This window comes from Siniperca chuatsi, linkage group LG14 (genome assembly GCF_020085105.1).
Source record: "Siniperca chuatsi isolate FFG_IHB_CAS linkage group LG14, ASM2008510v1, whole genome shotgun sequence".
NCBI lineage: Eukaryota > Metazoa > Chordata > Actinopteri > Centrarchiformes > Sinipercidae > Siniperca > Siniperca chuatsi.
Genome location: NC_058055.1, coordinates 7,067,586 through 7,085,346, shown reverse-complemented (window position 1 = coordinate 7,085,346; position 17,761 = coordinate 7,067,586). Strand labels below are relative to the sequence as shown.

At 40.8% G+C, this 17,761-nt stretch overlaps 2 protein-coding genes across 5 annotated transcripts; both read left to right on the top strand.

The window, feature by feature from the left end:
- Positions 1-1,283: 1,283 nt before the first annotated feature.
- ubb (ubiquitin B) lies at positions 1,284-7,969 on the top strand. 2 transcript variants are annotated; one of them, XM_044222124.1, is made up of 3 exons: positions 1,284-1,595; positions 2,262-3,407; positions 7,209-7,969. In XM_044222124.1, exons 1-3 carry the CDS (start codon positions 1,484-1,486, stop codon positions 7,904-7,906), a joined length of 1,956 nt encoding a protein of 651 aa, XP_044078059.1. In that variant the 5' UTR covers positions 1,284-1,483; the 3' UTR covers positions 7,907-7,969. The 2 variants fall into 2 exon arrangements, with proteins under 2 accessions (XP_044078059.1, XP_044078058.1); XM_044222123.1 differs by lacking the exons at positions 1,284-1,595; positions 2,262-3,407 and adding an exon at positions 6,267-6,414.
- A 2,429-nt stretch (positions 7,970-10,398) lies between these two features.
- p2rx5 (purinergic receptor P2X, ligand-gated ion channel, 5) lies at positions 10,399-17,684 on the top strand. 3 transcript variants are annotated; one of them, XM_044222099.1, is made up of 12 exons: positions 10,399-10,682; positions 11,554-11,704; positions 12,040-12,111; positions 12,270-12,345; positions 12,788-12,872; positions 13,052-13,132; positions 14,117-14,258; positions 15,944-16,077; positions 16,183-16,276; positions 16,367-16,432; positions 16,619-16,707; positions 16,822-17,684. In XM_044222099.1, the coding sequence occupies exons 1-12, from the start codon at positions 10,399-10,401 to the stop codon at positions 17,090-17,092; spliced, it is 1,545 nt and encodes a 514-aa protein (XP_044078034.1). In that variant the 3' UTR covers positions 17,093-17,684. The 3 variants fall into 3 exon arrangements, with proteins under 3 accessions (XP_044078034.1, XP_044078033.1, XP_044078035.1); XM_044222098.1 differs by having other exon boundaries at positions 12,752-12,872; XM_044222100.1 differs by lacking the exon at positions 10,399-10,682 and adding an exon at positions 10,822-10,995 and having other exon boundaries at positions 12,752-12,872.
- Positions 17,685-17,761: the final 77 nt, after the last annotated feature.

The window sequence follows — 17,761 nt, the reverse complement described above, 5'->3', positions numbered from 1 at the left end:
AGCTCTGTGTTGAAAAGCACTGACGTGGTGCATCACGGGTTGGGTATCATATGGCAGGGTGCTGGGGGGTGGGGTAAGGGAATGTTGTGACCCAAATACATAAATTAGGACTCTCTGAGCTGTATCATATCTATGCCCCAAAAATAGAATCCCAGTAGGCTACAGACCTCCATCTGAGGTTTTGCTCTTTGATATAACTGACTGATTTCATTTAGTTTACAGTACCACCGTTGTCTTTAATAATGGTGGAGCTAAAAGTGGGCAGTCAGATCACTGGTCAGTACTTGCCATTGTTGCCATTATTAGGTGCCAGTAATAAAGTTATACAGAAATCTGTAAATTTTTCACTATCTTGCCAGGGTCCTGTGCTTGTTCCCATAACCAACTTTGGAGACCACTGACCTAAATTTCAAATATTCAGTATGTTTAATCAGCTGGGTAAATTCAGGGACATATCACAAAAACTCACTGTACCAAATGAAAATCCTTGTCTTTAATCAGTGTTTAACTTGTCGGAATTTTCCAGTATCACCTGGGCATTGACATCATGCCAGGCATAGTTAGACTTATGCTCACGGGAACAAGATCAAGCCCTTTCCTGTGACTTTGACAATACAATGAATAAATACCTTACCATTATGCCTTGGTATAAATTACAGCCTGTGGTCATGACTGTGTGCTGCTCAAATCACACATTTTGCAGTGGTGTTCAGGTTGGCTATAAATTATGAATGTAGTCTTGAATAAACCTTATGTGGATATGGATTGCCAGTGAATGAAATAAGGTGTGTAAAAGAGGTCAGTTCGCAGTGTTATCTTCCTCTTGGCCTCAAATACTTTACCCTGCTGTCTCAACAGCTGTAGCACATGTTTACCAAGCACGTTTCCATCTGTTAGCAGACACGTTTGAGGGCGAGTTCTTGTCTGTACACGTCACTCCTGCGTGTCACATAAATGCATAGTCATTTAGACTTGATGAGTTCCTAATATACCAATGGTTATGATATTCTGTAGTATTGAAGAGGGAATATGGGAAAAAGTTCATGTATGTGTAATACGCAGGCTACACTGCCATAACCTAGAATTACACAAGACTTTGTCTATTTAGGTCTTGTATAATTCCTGAATAGGTCGTTGTTCCCATAGTCATGAGGGCAATTTTGTCATCGAACATTACTTACTGTAACACAGCAACCAATCGCTGGTCAAACAAACAATTGTACAGTCCAATCACAAGCTCGGGGAAGGATCCTGTTGCTATGGTTGTTCTAGCAAATTCTGGAACCAGAGAGATATTATTCCGCCGCGGAGGATATGTCAAAATATCGTTTTCAAAAATACTATTTTTGACTAATTGTTTATGAGTAAACGTAGGATTATTAAGTAAAATAATACTGTTAAAATGAATACTGTACATTGAAACAGCGCGCTTCGGATCAGTGAGAACTACTTTCAAATGCGGACGGATATTGACAGATGACGTATGCAGACTCCTGTATATAATACAGTGTTGTTCTGTGCCGCAGTATCGTTCTTTAGCGGAAACTCACAAGAAGACATCTTGCGCAAGCAGAATACTAAATATTTGCAGTACAGTAAGTTTTATCTTGTTTAAAACTATGTTATCATTATATTTTGAACTATTTATATGGTGAACGTTCTTAGTCCAGTGCCATGTTTTTTCAGATTAGTTTAAGATAACGTAACGTTAATTGTCGCAAACGTTAACAATGCCTCAATTGACGTTAAATCTTAAAGTAAAACTAAATGGTTTAGCTACATTATTTTTTTTAGGCGTTATATAGGTTGCTGCCGGGTTTAAGCGTCAGTCAGTTTGTCGTCAAAGCGGTAACGCAGCAGTGGTTAGCTACTGTTAGCTATAGCAATGACTCAACATTTCCAGTATCGTCCATTAGCGGGTAACCTTAGCTGAACAAAAGGAAAGTCAATATGATCTCAAAATGGCGCTCGGACTGGAATGGCTGCTGAACTGCCGACAGCTCAGCTTCACATTTATAATTTCTCTAATTTCCTAATATTTCAAATATACTACTTATAGCTTGAGCGATGTGACGGTCATTGGAACTTAATTCCAACTGAATTAGGTAATGGCAGCGCTACGCTTTTTTTAATAAATGTATAAATAGTAATTAAAGGGTTCTAGATGATAACGTTATATTCACTTATATATTAACTCTGATGTAAGTGCCCAGATACTTTTTTTTAAATTTATAAGTCCTGATTATCTTAATTCTACATAGGTGCAAACATGCAGATCTTTGTGAAGACCCTGACCGGTAAGACCATCACCCTTGAGGTTGAGCCCAGTGACACCATTGAGAACGTGAAGGCCAAGATCCAGGACAAAGAAGGCATTCCCCCTGACCAGCAGAGGCTGATCTTTGCCGGCAAGCAGCTGGAAGATGGCCGCACGCTCTCTGACTACAACATCCAGAAGGAGTCCACCCTCCATCTTGTCCTGCGTCTGAGGGGAGGCATGCAGATCTTCGTCAAGACCCTCACCGGTAAGACCATCACCCTGGAGGTTGAGCCCAGTGACACTATTGAGAACGTGAAGGCCAAGATCCAGGACAAGGAAGGCATCCCCCCCGACCAGCAGAGGCTGATCTTTGCCGGCAAGCAGCTGGAAGATGGCCGCACGCTGTCTGACTACAACATCCAGAAGGAGTCCACCCTCCATCTTGTCCTGCGTCTGAGGGGAGGCATGCAGATCTTCGTCAAGACCCTCACCGGTAAGACCATCACCCTGGAGGTTGAGCCCAGCGACACCATTGAGAACGTGAAGGCCAAGATCCAGGACAAGGAAGGCATTCCCCCCGACCAGCAGAGGCTGATCTTTGCCGGCAAGCAGCTGGAAGATGGCCGCACGCTGTCTGACTACAACATCCAGAAGGAGTCCACCCTCCATCTTGTCCTGCGTCTGAGGGGAGGCATGCAGATCTTCGTCAAGACCCTCACCGGTAAGACAATCACCCTGGAGGTTGAGCCCAGCGACACCATTGAGAACGTGAAGGCCAAGATCCAGGACAAGGAAGGCATTCCCCCTGACCAGCAGAGGCTGATCTTTGCCGGCAAGCAGCTGGAAGATGGCCGCACGCTCTCTGACTACAACATCCAGAAGGAGTCCACCCTCCATCTTGTCCTGCGTCTGAGGGGAGGCATGCAGATCTTCGTCAAGACCCTCACCGGTAAGACCATCACCCTGGAGGTTGAGCCCAGCGACACCATTGAGAACGTGAAGGCCAAGATCCAGGACAAGGAAGGCATTCCCCCCGACCAGCAGAGGCTGATCTTTGCCGGCAAGCAGCTGGAAGATGGCCGCACGCTCTCTGACTACAACATCCAGAAGGAGTCCACCCTCCATCTTGTCCTGCGTCTGAGGGGCGGTCAATAAAGAGATTTCATGATTCCATTTTCTTAACCTTATTTCCCTCAAGTTAAAATGCTATGTATGACATGATATACATGCAGTATTATAAAAATGTTACACGTGACAAAGGTGTTAACTTTAACATGACCAAAAGTTTGATGAACATCAGTTAATAAATGATTAAACTTTACTTTCTGGTGGTGTTCATTCATGGTGCAAATCCACTATTCAGATCGTAATATCTGTGGTACATAAGATAAATGGGTAAAACACCATTATCCACACATAGTAATAAGAAATCTGAGTGTAACAACATGGTTGTCTGTAGTAGGAATGTAGCAGAGGCATAATTGAGCATGGTGTTATTCCCTTATGATTTTATGTGTTAAACTGCTTAATATGAGCAGTAATTCTAATACAGTAGGTGTCTGTGAATATAAGTCTTAATATATGCACAAAGCAGATGCCTTGGCCATTTTGTTAAAGTACTGAAAAGTGGAACTTAACTTTTATCCTTGTTTGTAAACAAGGATAAAGAGACATCCAGTGCTGTTTGACAGCTCCCCAGTGAAATAAAAAATAAACATCTAATGAGAAGATCTTCCTGCCTATACTCTGTTCAGTATGGACAGCTGTACAATTTTGTCATTTCTACCATCAAAAACATGGCTTTAGTTTGATGATTTATGTGAGAAGCATAATGTGTAGAAAGGTAATTAAACCAGCAATTTTATTATATATTACTTAAGGAGTTACATCATAATAGCACACCAGTTTAGTAAGATGCTGCCCTAAACCAGCAGATTTTCATGGCAGTTGGTGTGTGTTTATACGCTGTAGATGTGCAGGTAACTCAGAACTATAATAAGACTCCTAGTCAGTGAATGAACTAAGATACTGCTGCAGAGGTCAGCTTTGGAGTCCACAGAACACTTGGAAAGGTAGAAGGAATTTCTATTAATGGGGATGTGGCGCCATCTATTGTCAAGCAAGAGGTTAACAGACAACCAGAGGAGGTGATCTTAGCCAGTGGGTCTAAAAATGGGATTCACTGACCAACAGGGGAGGAGGAAATATACTAAAATCAAGTAAAGAGGGAAAAGATGTGCTTTCTAGCTGGTACAAGAGCATTGGCATACTAGGGGGGAAGTATGATGTCAATAGACAGAAGAGAACAGTACCATATGGCAACAGTATCAAAGGTTTGGTCTTGGCACCTGCAAATTGTCTAGAACAAAGACACTCCTTTAAGTCAATTTTATTTATTTTTTATAGAGGCCAATGTCACAAATTTGCCTCAGGGGCCTATACAATCTGTACAGCATACGACACCCTCTGTCCTTAGACCCTCGATTCGGATGAGGAAAAACTCTCCCAAATAAACCCTTGTAACGGGGGAAATATGGAAGAAACCTCAGGAAGAGCAACAGAGGTCTTTACTAAATCAGAAAATATTTTCTGCATAAGGACACAAGAAAATGTGATTAACTTTAAAGCTTTTTTGCCCTAACTGGAAGCAGTTGGCAGTTTGTGCTTGTGTGTTCCAAGAGAGAAAAGGCTGAACATTTTTGTATTACTGAGGCATAAAATGTGCAGCATATTCATATCAGATTTCCATACAAACCTACTGTAGATTGTCTTATGTCCTGGGTGTTAGCGGCAGAAAGGAGCCCAATGTCTTTTACCATGCTGAGGCTGGGCAGTGTGGACATGCATGGCATAAAAAACACATTATGTGTTAAAGGTCAGGAAAACATCAAGATATCAGTGAGAATCAGTGGCAGAAAATGCATTGTGCAGCCTAATATATGAATGAGGTGAATGTGTGATGACCTTTGTGCATATAGTAACAACTCAGATGTAAATTTGGCCTTCAAACATCAAGAATGTTACCTACAATTGAACCCACAAGAAAGGCTAAGGTTAGGGATGACACTATAGTCTCCAGTGAGGAAAGTAGTGTGGATTATGGATATCACATGGATTGTGCTGCGGTATTTACCATCTAATCCATAGCTAAACTGGTTCAACATTGTCATCTGGATAATCAGGTGTCAGCTGTTTATCCTGCCAAAGGCATTTATCTCATAGCACTCCTGACTTGACAGTCTGCTTTCAGTTTGTGCATCAAGATCAGGAGAATGTATGACAAAAGAATTCATGAAACATGCTACTTATTTGATTCTCACAACAACCTGCACCATTTAGGCCTACAGTATATTTCACAGAACAGCTATGTTCTAACAGAAAGCAGTTCAAAATGGTAAAGAAAAATGTAGTATATTATGTAGGCCTATCCTATAATCGTTGGACAATTGTCAGACCCCGGGTTGGGCAAATAAGTAACAGGCACTTGACCTGTTTAGCCCTTACTTATGTCTTGTTCACATGTCACTGGTGTCTTGATTGTCTTAATTGTATGACATGCGATTGACTGCATATCAGTCAAGTGTCTGGCTGTTAAGACAATCATTTCTTTGTGCACTTTATTACCCTAAATAATTGTCTTGAGAAGCAGCATCAGAAATAATCAGTGTCCCTCGGGCTATGTTGAAGAATAAGCTTGCAGAATGATTAAATAATTGTAACAAGTCTGTCTAGTTTTAATCTAATATTTATATTGCAGTTGGAATAAAATATATTTACACACTCCATATTTATTCTTCACCTAGGTAAGTTATCACCTTGGTAAATCATCACTTGCATTAAATTCCCCATTGTTTGCATTACATTAACAGCAGCTGTCACCCAAGGGTTTTTCTTCCACCAAGTAATTCCACAGTTATTGTTTATTTTATAAGCAAACTGTATAATTGTTCGTGTGGTTTCGTGTGTATAATATAGCTAAAGGTACCCAAAGTAAACTAACCAAGCTCAATGTTTTAAATAGGAACTATTTTCAACTGCGGATGAATATCGCTCCATGACGTGTCTCTAGTATAAATCATCCTGTCCCCCTGGCAACTGTTCAGTCAGAGGGACGTGTCACTGACGGGAAGTAGGGCAGCATACTGAAACAAATTGTAAGTACAATCTTTCGTTTGAAAAAACAAATGTTACCATTAATATTTCAGGTTTTCTGTTGCAGTTCTTCCCCCAGTTTACAACTTCCATAGATTTTAACTGTTGTCGCTTTTGTTACCTTTTTAGCGGCTTGCCAACCGCTTCGTAAACGACTGTAAAGGATAGCTAGCAACCTGAAAATAACGTTTCAGTGAATAATGTAACCTAGTTAACGTACATAACGAATAGCGTTCTAGGTTTACTTAACTTATCAATCGTGAAGTTTAACAATAACTTAAGACGTTTGCTAACGTTAACTAGTAACAATATTGCTACATTTCTAGCTGTATCGTCCATTAACGGGTAACGTTAGCTGAACAAAACGAAGGCAAACAACAATAGCTTATTTTAAAATGGCGCTGGTGCTCGAATCACCAGCTTCCTTCCAGTATGTTCATGTGATACAGTAGGATTTAGCTCAGTTTTTTAAAAATAAAATAAGTAATGATTCGACCAATGGCGGCTGTATGTGCAAAAACATATTGTATGTATTAAGCGATTTAACAAATAATCTATACCTCTGACAGGAAAAAGTCATCGACTAAATGGCTATATATTAACATGTAATATATAGATGTAGGATGTTGTATTTAAAACTAGCAAGGCACTATTTAATAGGCTGGTCAAATTTATTTGACACCTTCTTGGTTTATCTGTAAAGCATACAAGGTAAAAAAAAAAAAAAAAAAAAAAAATTCCGTAGGCCTCATTTCATTAAAACATATTACTAACGTGGAATCTTAATTTTTCACAGGTGCAAACATGCAGATCTTCGTCAAGACCCTCACCGGTAAGACCATCACCCTAGAGGTTGAGCCTAGTGACACCATTGAGAACGTGAAGGCCAAGATCCAGGACAAGGAAGGCATTCCCCCCGACCAGCAGAGGCTGATCTTTGCCGGCAAGCAGCTGGAAGATGGCCGCACGCTCTCTGACTACAACATCCAGAAGGAGTCCACCCTCCATCTTGTCCTGCGTCTGAGGGGAGGCATGCAGATCTTCGTCAAGACCCTCACCGGTAAGACCATCACCCTGGAGGTTGAGCCCAGCGACACCATTGAGAACGTGAAGGCCAAGATCCAGGACAAAGAAGGCATTCCCCCTGACCAGCAGAGGCTGATCTTTGCCGGCAAGCAGCTGGAAGATGGCCGCACGCTGTCTGACTACAACATCCAGAAGGAGTCCACCCTCCATCTTGTCCTGCGTCTGAGGGGAGGCATGCAGATCTTCGTCAAGACCCTCACCGGTAAGACCATCACCCTGGAGGTTGAGCCCAGCGACACCATTGAGAACGTGAAGGCCAAGATCCAGGACAAGGAAGGCATTCCCCCCGACCAGCAGAGGCTGATCTTTGCCGGCAAGCAGCTGGAAGATGGCCGCACACTCTCTGACTACAACATCCAGAAGGAGTCCACCCTCCATCTTGTCCTGCGTCTGAGGGGCGGTCAATAAATGATTCCATGTTTTTACTTGATTTACATGACAACCTAACTCAATAAAAGATGAGAGATTAAATTATGTTTGTTCTTTCCTTTTTGCACATTTCACTAGAATATGAACTCTAAGAGCTGATGGGTTTTCAAATATTGTCCTGTTGAAATCCAGTTACCATTATATGTTCAGGTTAATTCTGTATTATTTCTACGGGTAATGTACTTTTTTAAATAGAATAAGTGGGTTAGGTGCATTTCCTCTGTTTTTCTTTATAAATTGTTCCAAGAGGTGAGTTTATTAAGTTACATGGATAACTTGCTGAGTAAAACCAGGAGCCCTTTCAGATCTGGAACATGGACTGATGTGAAAAGTCCTGTAACAGTTGGTTTAGTCAGCAAACTTATCCAGATAACTTGCTCTTTGTAACAACCTCCTAGAAAGTGCAGAATTATTGTTGACCAGTATAATCTCATTAATCACCTGGCAATATGGAAGCCTTGTGGTTCAAGGATCAATGTCCTACTGAACGTCCCATGTTGAACCCACAGTTGCATGGACTCTGAATACTGGTTGAAAAGCTCCATAGCATTAAATCAAGTGTGTCTTACAGGAATTCAAATGTTACTGTATTCATAGGCTATTTAATGAAGAGTGAAATGCCACATGGAACCACTAGAGGTCCTTAGCTTACTGGTAGTTCTCCCACCCTCGGGTTCCATGACCTTGCACTGTACTCTACCGCTGCACAAATCTGTGGTTAAAAGTCTATAAAAGACTATCTGTCCCTTTAGAAATGGTTGTTTTATTAATTGTGAAATATGAAATATAGGTCATGGTTCAAAGCAGCTGCTTTACAGATATCCAGGTCTGGGTTGGTGATGACTTTGCATCTAAAACTAGTGAGAGGGTTGTTATTTAAGGGTGTAGAGGGGAGTGATGTATCTTAGATAATAAAATAATAATAAAACTTTATTTATAGAGCACTTATCAAAACAAAGTACACAGTGCTTCACAATGAGAGAAATAAAATACCACAGTGAATAATGAAATATAAAATAAACAGTCAGTTCAGGTAAAATCAGGATATGCTTTCTGATAAACATGTTTTGAGAAGAGACTTAAACAAAGACACTGACTCAGACAACCTAATTTCTTCGGGCAAGTTGTTCCAGAGCCTCGGGGCCCTGATAGCAAAAGCTCTGTCCCCCTTAGTTTTCATCCTGGACTCAGGAACAGACAGAAGACCCTTGCCTGAAGATCTCAAACTAAAGAATCACACATTTTTATTACCGATAAAGATTTCTTGCTCAGCTTTCCTCTTCTGACTGTGATTAAAGTTAGTGATGACAGTATTGATCAAGGATGAATTACCAACCTGGGCAAAGCAGGCAACTGCTGGCCCAAAGCCCCCAGATTCACTGCATATCAGTTGCAACACTAATGTATATCAACTTAAACAATTCCTTCATTAAGACCTAATCTTTAGGACCTGTCTGTGGAGGGGCCCTTTTATAAAATGTAGTTTTTTCACGCCATGTATATTCCTAAATATAATTATGCTTAATTGCCTCAAGCTAACTGATGGTGTCTCAGTTTACTGCAGTGATAATGAACTGGTCCATTAAAGTCAAAGGAAAATTAGAGAAGATGCTGCAGAGAGGGAAGTTTTCAATATCATTAAAGAGAAAGGGGAAGGAAAGATGGGAGATTAGGCTGTAGCAGCAAAACAGTAGACTAAAAAGTGTATTATGAGCATATGTTAAAGAATACCAGTGTATTAGAATTTATTGGATCAGAATAGAAAAGATAAATATATATGTTGTGAAAACATAGAGGAAAAATATATGTAGTAAAAGATGCACAGGCTGTATGATCTGCAAAATGTGTGTCTTACTCACTTTAAAGGGGAACTCCACCAGTTTTACACATCGAAATCTGTTTCTATGTCTTGGGGAGTATTACTGTATATGGTAATGACTTGAGGCTACATAAGCCGCTGCGAGGATAACAGCTGAACCTCCGACCAAACCGTTCGTGGTCGAGTGGCCTTGTGGGTAATGTAGGCACAAGGTTTTGGAAAGGAAAAATAATACAAAATCTAAATATCAAATGAAATTTATATATAAAATACAATATCTTTGGTTCTGCTGCAGCGATTTTGATCCCTTTTTTTTTTACCATAGTTTTCATACTTGAACACAACAGAATAATACATGCCACAAACACTGAAACAGAAATTGCTGAAATTATTTTTTAAAAGGTAGAATGATATTTCCACTGTGTTTCACCACGTCCCGCGGGACAATGTTACCAGATGCTTCTGCATAGCTGTCTGCTGTCATTAACACCACCATGACATGACTATAACACGTGGGTATACTGCACATAAAAACTGTGCAGATGACTTATCATTACTACTTTGCTCCACAAAGTTTTGTGAGGCTCCCAGATTGCTGTCAGAGAAAATGAATTTGATATCAAGCCAAGCATAATATTAACATTTCCTCCAGATGCCTCGCAGTGGGCTGTTAGAGCAAACGGTGTTGGTGTCTTGCAGCCCCTCTCTCACTGGGTTTGCCCGTTGCATGACAAGTGAAGCAGTTGTAGTTATCAGCTGGGAGCGTGGGAGCTGCTGTCTCACTCGGGTTCACCGTGCGGGAGGAATGGCAGGCTGGGGAGGCTTCTTCGTTTCTCTCCTCAACTACAAGACAGAGAAATATGTCATCGCTGAAAACAAGAAAATCGGAATATTATTTAGACTCTATCAGCTGGCCGTGCTGGGATACATAATCGGGTGAGGTGCAGTGCATGCCCCCCCTCCCCCTCTTCAAGCATGGAATAAAGTAACCTTTTAGAAAGTGATTCACAAAGTTAAAAATAGTTGAGCATGTCAAAGTGTGGACTTACTGTTGTTAAAGTGTCAGCACACAGTTTCCCCGTTTTTAAAAATGGTTGAGTCTCAGAAAGGGTTTGTGTTGGTGAATTCATTAATGTCTCAAATTGCTGTAGAGACAGGAAGTTATCCCATCCCACCCCTCACTGTGTGATGTCACGCTGGTGTATGTGAGAGAAATGATGAAAGCTGAGCAGGTGACTGGGACAGTTTGGTGAGGGTTAATAGTATCATGGTTTGACCTTTAAAACTTTATTTATTTACACATTTAGTGGCTGCAGCGTGGTTATAAACTCATATTTGGCTCTATGGCATGTCCTGTGGCTTAGAGAGGCCGCTCATGTTCATATGCACTGATTTTATTGCCATGTCACGTCCCAGACTTTGTGGTCATTTTGTGCATTTTACTCATTAGATGCTGCTGCAAGTGTATGTGCAAAATAGTTCCAAAATAGTTCGATATAGTTCCTGTGGAGATGCGTAACATATTCTCTGATGTATTCTAGGATACACTCACACATTAACATTACTCCTTTCATCTGCCACATGCTGGTGAACACACTTAATGACCGTTATAACGTGTGTGCTGTCAACATGGACCACGTGGTCACAAACAGGCTGCTCCAAACGCTGTACTGCTGCATAGCACCCATGCTGACATCAAAAAAAAAAAAAAAAGGCCAGCAAACTAATAATACTGGGCTACTGTTAAACTTCTTCAGCGTAAGGCTCTAAAACTGAACCAATTCTGATGTTTGGATGAATGTCTCAGGTGGGTGTTTGTGGTGAAGAAAGGTTACCAGGAGAGAGAAGAGGCCATCCAGACCTCAGTCATCACCAAGCTTAAAGGTGTTACACTGACCAACAGCTCCGAGACAGGACTTCACCTGTGGAGTGCTGAGGATTATGTCATACCCCCTAATGTGAGTCTATCTATCTATCTATCTATCTATCTATCTATCTATCTATCTATCTATCTATCTATCTATCTATCTATCTATCTATCTATCTATCTATCTATCTACTTAATTAAAAAAAGCTATCTCAGCTTGCAGAGCACCAATATTAATGTCAGAGCACTCCCCAATTACGCTCCTGTCAAGAGAGATTATGAGGCTATTGAGTGTCCGCTTTAGTGGATATCATTAACCTCAGCATCTGTCTCAACAGATTTAACAATATTGAACTTCTTAGGAGTGTAATGTGTTTAACCTTTTGCATCTCGATCTCACTGTCTGGATCTAATTTTATTTCGTAGGGTGAGCAGGTGTTCTTCGTAGTAACAAATTACATAGAGACCCCCAATCAGAGGCTGGGGTTCTGTGCTGAGGTGAGTATACAGAGGAATCTCATTATTAGCACACACACACACACACACCCCCCCCCCCCCAACCTAATATCTGAAATTGCTGCAGGTCACTCTGCGCCAGATTACCATGTCCACAGAATTGCATTTTCATATCCAGCAACATGTACCCTATCTCACAGAGCTTCAAGGTGCCAAATGGACGATGTCAAAGCGATGAAGACTGCATAGAGGGGGAGACTGTAACAGCTGGCCATGGTGAGGATCTTTCATTGCACTGTAGTCATGTGAAAACATTGCAACTCAAAAATCTGAATAGTTTGTAGGTTTCAGCCTCAATTACAGGTTTACATTTTCATCTATGGCTTTAGGTCTTTCATATTAGTCACCGACAATCTGCACTATGTTCTGTATGGTGAAAAAACAATAGTTGCATCTCATTTTACAAGTGAAATCTTGCTTATATACTGTCTTAGACAAATTTAAACAATAATTTCCACATAGACCACATTAATCACTAATGTTATTGTTTGGCCACTACTTTAAACTCAATGCTATCACAAAGTTGTGGCATTTAAATGACTAATTTATCATTTAAAACAACAGTATACACAATACCAAAAGTATTCAAATTTGTCTTATTTTGGAATAAACTCTCTTTAAGCTCCACCCAGCCAAGAATCTTTGCTCTCTCCGTCAGGAATCAAGACTGGGTTATGTTTAAACAGCACTGGGACCTGTGAGATTCACGCCTGGTGTCCTGTTGAATACAACAAGAGACCCACGTGAGACCCTTCCTCTCTTGCAGAACTTTGGAAATTTGCCATTTTGTGCTACTACACTGACACTCACTCTGATCCCTCACAGGGACCGAGATATTTCACAGGTTCTATTTATTACTAATACAGCCTGTCAGCTCCACTTGTTTTGTTTTCACATAGCTGCCTGTCTCTTTCATTTCCAGAGAGCCCATACTGAGTGAAGCAGAAAACTTCACCATCTACATCAAGAATTTCATCAGGTTTCCAAAGTTTGAATTCTCCAAGTAAGTGGTGCTGATTGCTGGTGTGCCTATGGTTTCAAGGCATTGTGACACAGCTCACCAAGTGAGCTGAGGGATATAGGTGTTCCAATGGCTGCTTGAAATAGCTTTAGGGTGCAGAGAGCCTTCTATTTATACCAGCCTGTGCATTGCACTGAGACTGTGAAACAGTCATCTGAGACGTCCTTGACAGCGGGCCTTCCCCTGGACAGGTGTCAGATCAGATGGGGCTAGCCCATGGAGCTGTGCTGCTGCCCTCTCTGCTGTCATCTGTTCAAGTCCTGCAAGAAAGCAGAGCGATGCCACAAGCCACAGCTAATTCATCAGTCAGGATTTTATTCTAATTACACACCCATCTCTCGTATGTTTCCTCACTAATCTTGATATGCTTATGCTGAATGGGGATTGGCTGGTAATACAAATCCCTCTTAATGGGTGTTACTCGAAATGGCTGGCAACACTATGTCTTTGTGACACATCCAGTTACACTCTGTGCTTAGAGCCAGAGGGTGTGATGGTGTGGGTTGATTGACATACACATGCTGCATATGCTGCTGTTGGTGTGTGTGTGTGTGTGTGTGTGTGTAGAGGAAAACTTTTAAGCAAAATAAAAAAACTCATTCAGTCAAGGTTTGATATCAAGTGCTGTGTATCTCGATGAATTCTATATATCTAAGCTTACAGTTCAGTCAGAAATAATGACATTATGCTTCAAGCAAGAGATCGTAAAAGACAATGTAAGAGCTTTCTAAGGTTAAGCAGTAATGGTGTCTAAGATGAAGGTCGAAAGGTCAAAGCCAATATGAGAAGTTGAGAGAACTTTGGTGATTTTCATCTTTTAACTTCATGTTTTTTCTGGGTTAGGAAAATTGGCCCTTTCAATGGACAAACTCAAGAATACTTGATGTTCAATGTGAAAATAAGACTGGTTTCCATAGTTCCCGAAAATCTGACATTTGATACGTGGGTTTCATGTCTACCTCTTAGGTCCAACGTCCTTGAAACCTCTGATGACGAATACCTGAAAAGATGCTCTTATGACAGAGAGAACCATCCGTACTGCCCCATCTTCCACCTCCGAGAGCTGGTCAGCTGGACTGGACATGACTTCCAGGACATGGCTGTTAAGGTACAAAGTGTAATAATGTGCCAATTAAGATTGTGTGTGGGAGTGATTTCTGTTCCTGGCTTCCTCACGGTCATTTGATAATAAACCATAATAGACCATCACTTTTATGAATTATGGAAAACAATTTTAGCTGCTAGTGACGACAATAATAACTGTAGAAAAACACACTTGTACTCCCCGTTGAACTAAAAAACAATTAATGTAATCATAACTATTATTGACAAGAATGCGTGGCCGCCATGTTGAAGGGAATCAGAACAAAAGCATAGATCAGTTTCTCATCATCACTCTATGATGGTAGATTTCTTGTGGAGATTATGAGGGTGGAAAAACCGTTCTGAGAACTGGAGGCGACATTTATCACCCCTCTCTCTTTCTCTTCCCATGCTTCCTGTTGATATCCAATAACGATAATATGCCATGAAATCAGGGCCATTTGTTTGGCTTTATAAGGGGATGGTCTGCTGCTAATTTGCTTATGTGATTTTGGGGGAAAATCTATAATTAATCCAAATTCAACAATGCGGAGCACAAAACAAGTACAAGCAGTTATATCAAACCACATGGAGCCATGGTCGGAGGTTTGCATTATTTCTTTAATTAGTGGAGAGTCTGTGCTGTGATGGGATCCAAACACAGACTGGAATATTTCCATACTGTATTTTAGAAATGAACAATACATTTCAGGTGGATAATGGATTTGTACTGGTTGTGCAGAAATACTAAAATAATCTGTATCTTTTAGACAAAAACAATTCTTATCACAAGGTCCACTTACTTGGCTTTTTCAGAGCTTTCAGGCACATCTTGTGGCCTTCATCGTTAGACGTAATTTGCTCAGTTGTCACGGAGATAGTTAGTGGTTATCACGCGGCCTAACAAGGGTGGAATTTCGGTCATGTGATTACAAGTGGTCGTATTAATAAAAAGTAAATCAAAAAAATAAATTCCACACAAAAACTAAACCATCTCCATGAAAACTGAGCAAACTCTGAAAAAACCAAGCAAGTGGACCTTGTGATGAGAATGTTTTATGTCAAACTGCTATTTCCAAGGTCAAGAATAAACCTTCAAGGTCAACGGTAATTTTAATACATTTCTTAAATCACACCCATAGTCCACCTACGCAGGTGCTTTCACTTATGTCGCCTGACTAGACTTCTTCTCAGGACCACGTGGTCGTGTGCAGCGTGTGCTTGATTGACAGCTCCCTCACTCTCAATTTGTTTTGTTGTACCTGTTAAGGTGGGACAATTTACACCATTATCATATGCCTTTAACACTGAAGACATTTGACATGTCACAGTAGGAAAATATATTGCGCATTCTTGCTCACTGTCACACTGTCATGGCTTACTGGGACACTAGAACAGAACAGAGCCTTTGATAATGTTAATTGTAACACATGTGCTTTTCCTGCTGTGAAAAAGGCACATTGTTATTAGTTCATATAGTTTGGCGACATCGTGTAGTTCCCAGCAGAGCTCCACCCACCTTCAATCTGATTAAAGGTCTAAGAAAATGTGTCTGTGCAAGGCATTTAAAGGATGAAGGATAACAAGACATGAACTAAAGTTTAGAGTCTAAAGGAAACAAACATGATGTGTGTCAATATAGCCAAGAGCTGCAGTAATATGTGTGAGGCGGCACTAATTTTCACAAAGTCTCTGTTTTCTGTCCATCAGGGTGGGTCTGTTGGTATTCTTATTGAGTGGAACTGTGACCTGGATAAGGACTCTTCACAGTGTAATCCACACTACAGCTTTACCCGTTTGGACATGAACTTGAACAGCTCGGTCACATCAGGATACAACTTCAGGTATGTCCTCTCAGGCATTTAACAAGAAATAAATCTGCCAGCCCACTGCCTCCACTCTGTTCTCTGTCTTTTACACCTTAAATCAGATGATTCCCCCCCCCGCAGATATGCCAGGTATTACAAGGATCAAAATGGGGAAACCTATCGCACTTTGTATAAAGTGTATGGGATTCGCTTCGATATAATGATCAATGGCCAGGTACAGCAGTGATATGAGCAGTTTTTTTTCTAAGGCACATACATGATTCTGGTATTAGACTTGCAGTGAATGTCTGTTATTGTTTTGCAGGCTGGGAAATTCAGTATTGTTCCAACAATAATTGCCATTGGTTCGGGCATTGCTCTGCTGGGTGCAGTGAGTAATTTACTAAAATATTATGTTGATGTGTCAGTGGATAATTGGTGTGTTATTACAGAGATGTCTCAAGTTTGAAAAATGTCATATTACAGTGCCACTAGAGGGTGATGTATGATCACCAGTAACAAAAATTTTGATTCTCTGCAGCTTGTGAAAATCCAGTTGATTTATTTTGTCTTTCAGGGAGCCTTTGCATGTGATATGATACTACTGTACATGATGAACACGAGCTCCTTCTACCGAGAGAGGAAGTTTGAAATCATCAACTTCAAGTATGACTAACTGTATTTAGACAGACTTTAACGATGGGGCCATTTAAATCAACCAATTTTCAAACCTTGATCATCGCATTTATTGGCACATCTCTCTCATACTGTATGTAATAGGAAAGACCGGACCAAACCCAAGGATGGGAAGGCAGGACACCGGGAAAGGAGATCTAGGAAACCAGCTGCAGAGAAAGGGGCTGCCAACTCCATCAAAAACCCAGAGGACACTGAACCCGCTATGGGGTCTTCTCCCACTGCAGAGAGCCAGCTGCCTGTGGACAAACGGGGTCCTACCATTCCACGCAACACAGGACAGCGATACTCTGCCAATCTCTCTCCCCAAGGTGCAGAGCCAAGGCATCATATCACTTTCTCCTCACACAATTAAGTTTGCAGGCAGAGCAAGACAAATCACCTGCAGTGGTCTCAGTTATGTTGCAAGAGGTTGAACCAAAAGTCGGACTGATGTCCACTTCTCACCTACTGGCACGGCTGCTGGCATGCCACTAGCTTGAGTGATGCTTGCCCTGACTGAAGATATGTTGGTCCAGAGAAATGTTAATGTTCTGCACTGTGCAAGTGGGCCAGGGCGCTGATGTAGAAATACACAGAAAGGTGGTTTTCAGTGGCTGGGTCAGGATCCAAAGCTGGTATGTGGGAGATTACAACAGGTCCATAAATAATGATATGCAAAAGTACTGTGATAATACTGATGCAATTAGCAGAGTGATATGAAATGGTTCATCGGTTACTGCTTTACAAATGCATGTTAGAAAATCTATACTTAAGCTTTTTTAGCTGTTGATCAGACTAATTAAGCATCATTTCCCATTTGAGTAATATATGATGGGCCTTAGCTTTTAAAATTGCAGCCCTTCATAGTATGCCAAAATTTTACCATGGACCTCAAATATAAGCTTGGATTAAGTAAAATAAACATTGTAAACTAATAAATAAAATGTAAAATGATTTCAGCTGAATCAGTCTGCAAAATATATTCTAAATTCAACAGCTGTTTCAGACTGCTGATGTGTTTCCTCCTTTATGTTGAGTTGGC